This window comes from Carassius auratus, unplaced genomic scaffold (assembly GCF_003368295.1).
Source record: "Carassius auratus strain Wakin unplaced genomic scaffold, ASM336829v1 scaf_tig00214604, whole genome shotgun sequence".
NCBI lineage: Eukaryota > Metazoa > Chordata > Actinopteri > Cypriniformes > Cyprinidae > Carassius > Carassius auratus.
The window spans coordinates 621,897-628,914 of record NW_020527735.1 but is presented as its reverse complement, the minus strand read 5'-3'; the positions used below and the strand labels follow the sequence as shown (position 1 = coordinate 628,914).

General features: G+C 38.2%; 1 protein-coding gene across 4 annotated transcripts in view; it reads right to left on the bottom strand.

Annotated features, from left to right (window-relative positions):
- Nucleotides 1-348: 348 nt before the first annotated feature.
- The window catches only part of LOC113092493 (plexin-B1-like), a 66,344-nt gene continuing 59,674 nt past the window's right edge, over nucleotides 349-7,018 (bottom strand). For all 4 annotated transcript variants that reach the window (XM_026258108.1, XM_026258107.1, XM_026258109.1 and 1 more), the window contains 11 exons: nucleotides 5,611-5,757; nucleotides 5,220-5,385; nucleotides 4,862-4,965; nucleotides 4,692-4,776; nucleotides 3,736-3,908; nucleotides 3,492-3,652; nucleotides 3,276-3,423; nucleotides 3,129-3,193; nucleotides 2,967-3,042; nucleotides 2,530-2,604; nucleotides 349-2,070 (listed from right to left, as the gene is read on the bottom strand). In XM_026258108.1, coding sequence (XP_026113893.1) covers nucleotides 1,966-2,070; nucleotides 2,530-2,604; nucleotides 2,967-3,042; nucleotides 3,129-3,193; nucleotides 3,276-3,423; nucleotides 3,492-3,652; nucleotides 3,736-3,908; nucleotides 4,692-4,776; nucleotides 4,862-4,965; nucleotides 5,220-5,385; nucleotides 5,611-5,757 — 1,305 coding nt within the window. In that variant the 3' untranslated portion in view covers nucleotides 349-1,965. The remainder of the gene's footprint in view (nucleotides 2,071-2,529; nucleotides 2,605-2,966; nucleotides 3,043-3,128; nucleotides 3,194-3,275; nucleotides 3,424-3,491; nucleotides 3,653-3,735; nucleotides 3,909-4,691; nucleotides 4,777-4,861; nucleotides 4,966-5,219; nucleotides 5,386-5,610; nucleotides 5,758-7,018) is intronic.

The following is a 7,018-nucleotide window of genomic DNA, read 5'->3' as shown; positions in this document are numbered from 1 at the left end:
TCTTCCTTCTTTTAGCGTTCTCCCCTGGGCTTTGTATTCTAAATGGGACATGTCTGAAAACTGCATCATGGGTCATAAATAGATCAGCTATTCTCACACTGCCAACTGCCAAAGTGTCTGACAGTAACACAAATCAAAAGCAGTTATCTGGATGAGAAAGCAGCTGAGGCGTTAATCACATAATAATGAATGAAGAGTTTGTTAGAAGTGAGAAGGATTCAGTAGGCCTTGAAAAGTGAATGAGTTGTAATTAAAGACATATTTCACTAGTTGAAGTAAACAATTACAGAATGTTCATTTTGCAATCATTGATGCAATCATTCTGTTTTGCAATGCAACTTTCTGAACAGTTTGTTAAAGTAAAGCTGAATGTCCAACAAATTGTGAAACATTTAGATTTATAGCAACATTTTATTTACAATAGAAATGCACAGGTAAAAGAACAACTGATGGTAGAAACAATTTACAGTCGCTTCAAACAGGCCAACACATCCTGTGCAAGACTTACAAAATAAACATAGCCACACATACGTACAAAAGAGTGAGCACAATAGTGAACTACAGCAAAAATAAGAGCAGTTTATCTGCATGAAGAGATCTGAACAAACACTGACAACTGCAGTCGGTCCACTGTAGATTACAGGCTGAAAGAAAAAAAAAGAAGTAGTTCATTTTAAATTTGGGAGGGGTGCATCATAATTACCAAATTTGGTCTGTACATTTATCAAACCCAAAATAAATAAATAAATACATAAAAACCAATAAGAACGTTAAACGTGCGAGCGATGCACACAGCACAACAGCTCACAATAAAATGTGCATTCGGGGTTCGGAAAACTTTAAAAATAGAAAAATCTAAATTTATGTGATCTGATCAGAAAAAAAGAAAAGAGATATATATATATATAAAAATGTTTGAAAGGATGGTCATGATCGCACAAATAATATATATAAAACAAAAACAAAACAGCATAAATTAAATACTTCAGGCATAATTATTATAGCTAAGTGTGCACACGTGGTGACAGCCACGGAAACCTTTTTTTTCTTTTACTGAAAGCCAACCAAATACATTGAAAAGCACACTTTAACACTGAAAAACAAACAAACCTTAATGACTAGAACAAATGCACAACTGAGCATTGTGAACGTCACATGAAACCTATTCACCTAAACCAAGTGTGTTAATCGGGTTAACCTGCCATTTACACGATCAGAATCCACGCTAAAATGCACACGCGACTTGCATGTGCCAACCTAAAATTCACGGTGAGTATTCATGCATGTTAATGTATATAATACTGTAGCCTGTGCCACATGAAAACATTTCAAACGGCCCTGTTGGGGCGACGTCCCTTAAACCAGTGTTTTTCATTTAAAACAAAACTAAAAAAATCTGGATAAAACCTGTTTTCAAGAGAAATGTTAACGAAAGGTCAATGGGAGAGTTGAGCAAGACGTTTCAGTTGTCCTCAGAAGCCATCCTTTGTTCTTTATGAGCAGGTCAAAGGCTGCAACATAAAGCGCATCACACTGAATGCATGGATAAACAGTTTATTAAGAATCCACCGAACAGTAACAGGCCTTTGTAAGACTTCTTTTTAAATCCAGAAGATGTGGTGTTTTGATCATTCTGTGCTCGGGCCGCACGTCTCAATGCAGGAAACCCTGTAGCACTAGCGCATCAGATAAAGGACTCCTCTCAGAAGTGTGTGGGTGAGTGACGGCTGTGCAGATGCAACTCTACAGACCAGCTCCAGTGTACATGTGACATCTGTGAGAGGTTCAGGCTCCTCCAATCTGTGAATGCTGTCTTTAATGGGAACCATCCGTCTCAGATATCCTCCGTGCTCTGGAGGCTTCAGGAAGTACGAGTTCATGCCTTCTGGCGAGGTCTCTGCTCTCTTTCTGCCACGGGCTTTGTCTCTTTTACAGTCTTTCCGAGCGTCTGTCCGAGGTTACAGGTCAGAGGTCAGTGACTTTATTCTCCACAGCTGCAGCGATCTGTTGGAGTCTGTAGCCCAGCTGCATCTTTTGAGCAGTGGAGTCCTCCTCTAAAGCTGTGATGATCTGATAGAAAACAAGGTTTTATAAGAAAAGGTCGGGTGTTTAACTGACTGAAAGTGCTGTATGTTCATAGCTCAATAAATATTTGATTCTCAAAAACTCTAGAAAATGAGACCTATGTCTACAGGCGAATATTGTTCTGCTTGTAATTGTAGATGTTTCCAACAAGAGTCTATTTTTGTCACTGTTAATACCGTGCATCATTGTTATTGTTATTAGGTTGCTATAAAACACATGAGCTTGAGCGCATGACAAGAACGTGCTGTCAAGACTTCTTCATCACTATTCACACCAGAGAAGACAAATATCACTAACTCATCTGAAGGGCAAAGCACCCAAAACAGACAAAAGAAGAGCTACTTTGAGTTCAAACGTGATTTCGTTTTAATAATCCAACAAATTTAAATATACACTTGCTGTTTGATTAAAAACCTAGAGAGACGGAGAGAGAGAAGTTCTCACCTGATCATAGTATTTGTTGATATACTTGTACAACTCATGCAATGCCACTAGATGATTCACTTCATTAGAGTAGTTCTGCAATGGAAGCAAAACAGAAGATAAATATTATTATAATGAATTCATTATTATTCAAAAATGCATTTAACATATTTGTTGTCTCACACTGTGGGGGGATGATTTACATAAAATAAATATATGGCAGCCTCAGATTGCGGTCCGTCATCTTAGTATGTTCAGGGCTTCGCGGTTTGCTTTATACAAAGAGCTTTCTAACAAGAGTCATGTTTGAAGGCCGGTCAAAACAACCACAATCTAATGGATCAGGTGAGGGCTTTATTTGTGGTTCATTTGCAGCTACTGCAGGCGGTTCGTCATCATCAGATGTGTAAATATTGTAACCTGAGCATCACGGTGTAGGTGGACGTCCCATAACTCACCCTAGAGAGTTCAGCTAGAGAAGAGTTCATCTCTTGGTCACTGACAGGGATGGTCTGTCTAATATCTGAATAATATCTGAGATGAAATACAATCAACAAAGTATGGTGAGTGCATCTCATTCCACATTAACTGCATTAACTGCATGAGCCGACTGAACTCACTTCTCCACCATCTGTTTGTAGCGTGGGATGTCCCGAGCGTACAGGAGCTTGTTGATCGGGGAGTCCTGTATGTACAACACAGAAAGTCATTAGCAGCTGATCTCTCTCTATCTGGATTCTTCCCACGATGCAGTCTGATTGGCTTACCCTGCCCAGTTTGTGGTCGGCGATGGTGCAGGAGTCCATGAAGGTCTGAGCAATGACTGACAGCACCGCGTCTACATTGTCCGAGGCCTGCACATCGAAGATGAACTGGGGGTTCTTCAAGATATTAATCCAGAATCTCAGCGGCAAGCTGCAAACAGTGACCAAATATAAGCTGTGACCGAATCACTGGTGATACCTGGCTCATTCTTTACCGACCTGTTTGTTTTCCATATGTGGATTGTCTCTGGGTCTGTGATGTTGTGCTGGGCGGCCTGGTCGTCCAACAGATCAAAGAAATATTTGACAGCCAGAGGAACCGGCTGACTGGTGCTCAGAATCACCATGAACAGATCGTCTACGAACTTCTGCAGGGTGCCCTAAAACACAGTACAGGTGACCCATCTGGCCCTGTCTAGAGGGAGGTGTGAGAGGGGAGTGTGTGTGTGTGTGTGTGAGGTACCTTCACAGACAGCAGGCGTGTGAGGTAGATCTCTGGGATGGCCTTGGCTCTCTCACGCTCTTTGTCTCTCAGACTGCCCCGTCTGTGTTTGGGTAGCTCCGCCTCCTCACCGGCCTTCACCAGGTGCCACTGCTTCACTCCTCCTTCATCTCCATCCTCCAACATCGGAGTCTCTGAGAGAGGAAAGAAAGAATAGGAGAAAATATGAGAAATCTCTTATAGTGGTCATTATTCTGGATTATACGCTACTGTTCAAAATATTTTAGTTTTGAAAGATGCTTCTCATGCGCACCAAGGTTGCATTTATTTGAATTTAGAATTTTAAATTCTGTTGTAATATATCTTAAAATTTATTTTATTCCTGTGAGTCAAAGCTGAATTTACAGCATCATTCCTCCAGTCTTCAGTGTCACATGATCCTTCAGAAATCAGTCTGATATACTGAATGACTGCTTAAGAAACATTTCTTATTATTATCAATCTTGAAAACTGTTGTGCTGCTTAATACTTTTTTTCAAGGTTTCTTTGATAAGCAGAAAGTTCAATTTTTGTAACATTACAGATGTCTTTACAGTCACTTTTGATCAATTGAATGCATCCTTGCTAAATACAAGCATTAATTACTTTTTACTGACCCCAAACCTTTGAACGGTAGCATAAATTCAATAAACAATCCACAATATCTACTATTGAAAACAGTGAATTAAATATAAAATAATGACGTGTAATTAATTTGATCTGGAACATAAAAACATACTATCATAACAAATAATTATTTCACACTTCAATAATAATAAAAAATGTATTCTTAGTAAAACTAATATTTTAAAACTAAAGGACTGAGATAGTTCAACCCTGAATTCTGCACAGATTTGGTCAATTTGTATGCGTTTAGTTCTCTCGAAAAACCCCAAAACCGAAACCCATATGTCAAGCTGAGAAAGGAGCAAACGCACTCTCTCCTGGGACGTAGTCTTGGCTGTCGTGGTGGATCTGCTTGGACCGTCGTGACACCAGTGTTACTGTGGCTCCGTCTGGGACCTGCAGAGATATAGGTAACACTTACAAATCAACAGTGACTCAAGCATGTCAAGTCTCGCTCCACAAAATGAACAACTTGAGAGACCTTGTAGTGTTGTAAGGTGTTGAGGCGCTTCCAGGACCCCTGGACCACTGATGTCAAGTCCTGATCCGACAAGATCAGATGACCAGCCACTCCAGCCCTCCACTCTATAAAACACACCATTACAACAACTTACATTTATTACTCAATATTCAATTAGACTGTGTTATTTACATATATTTTTAGTGTTCCTGTAGCTCAAGTGGTAGAGCATTGTGCTACCAAGCTATTAAGCAAGGTAGGGGGTTCGATTCCCCGGGAACACATGATAGGTACAAATTAGCATTATTATTTAATCTCTATGTATTTTAAGTAATAAATCTACATTTATTTAAATAATCGTCTGGGTTTTTAATCTTACCCAGATGCACAGCGTCTGCGGAGGGTCTCTGGGAGTATGACGTTCCCTTCCACGTCTGCTCCACGATCTTCTCCTTCACCTGTGTGATGGTGTCACAGTCCAGCACTTTAGTGGGGACCGTCTGAGACTCGCCCGCACCCCCGCTGCTCACCAGGACATTCAGGGTCTATGGGGCAACATGGACAGAGGTTGAAAAGCTTGTCGTTTCCTTTTACTGCTCGTGAAAAAACGTTCTATATTTTTTCAGGACTCTGCAAAGTTATATGTCATGTGTGAAAGAGTTATCAGATTAAAAACCATATCAACCTTGAATTATGGACAACACTTAGTGTAATGTTTATTTCTGCATCAGTGTAGAGTGTGTGTGTGTGTGTGTGTGTGTGTGTCTCACCAGTGTGCGGTACTCCACGTCCTCCCGCAGCAGTCGGTTGTCGTTGAGTGTGTATTTGGCTTTGCCTGTGACAGCGTCCACTGGGCCTTTATCCACCTGGTGCTTTATGGCTCTGAACAGCATGTAGAACGCCTCACCTGCTGTGTCCTACACATAAATACATGGATATATGTAACCCTTAAGTCGCTGGGGTATATTTGTAGCAATAGCCAAAAATACATTGTATGGGTCAAATTATTATTATTATTAAATTATTATTAAATTATGTTTCTTTTATGCCAAAAATCATAAGGATATTAAGTAAAGTCAGTTCCATAAAGTTAATTTGTAAATTTCCTACCGTAAATATATTACAACTTAATTTCTGATTAGTAATATCCATTGTTAACAACTTTAATGGGACTTTCTCAAATTTCTTTTTTTTTTGCACCCTCAGACTCCAGATTTTTTAATAGTTGTATTTCGGCCAAATATCATAACAAACCATACATCAATCAAATTTATTTATTTAGCTCTCAGATGATATATAAATCTCAATTTTGAAAAATTATGCAGACCCTTATGGTTTTGTGGTCCAGGGTCATATATAAATAAATAATATAAGAATGTATAATATATAATACAAAAATAAATAAATATATATAAATAAATCCTATAAATAAACACATGGATGTCAAATACCTCTGTCTATCAGTTTGCACTGGTTAACAATAACTGCTCACATATAATTCTAGACATTAATGTTTGTTTTCAAAACCAGCCCTGTCTCTGCACCCCTTTACCTAAATTCACTACTTCAGACTTATGTGTCTTCTAGAAGCTTGTGAATTCTTTTAGACATGCACTCTTTTCATTTACTAACTGCTTTGTTTTCTTTAAAAAAAGATTGTTCTATTCTGTTCTCTTTTTATTATATATGCTATATATTTGCTATGTGTACTGCGTTATGAAACTGAGACTTGTTATAGCACTTGCTATCTTGTTGATTTTGATTGCTACCATTGTCCTCATTTGTAAGTCATTTGGATATAAGCAACTGCTAAATGAAAATGTAATTATGAAATAATAATTTGAGTTATGCTTATGCTGGATTAACTCCATTTACTGACTCTTCAGACAATATATATTTACAAAAAAGAAAGTTTCCACATGTTTTTTCGTGACCAAACTGAACAAAAATAGGCAAGGTGCAGTTGGTGCGGAAAAATGTATACGGTAAAGGGATATAATTCAAAATTAAATCTTTATTACGGTTTAGCAGACTACTTAATTAAAATGCATATATACATCAATTGTCATTCCATATTTTACGTGGATATTATATGTCTTATTAAGATGATATTTAAATGCTTAGTTTTTTTGCTCAAATCTGTTTTTAATGAAATACAATGATGATTAATCTACCTCA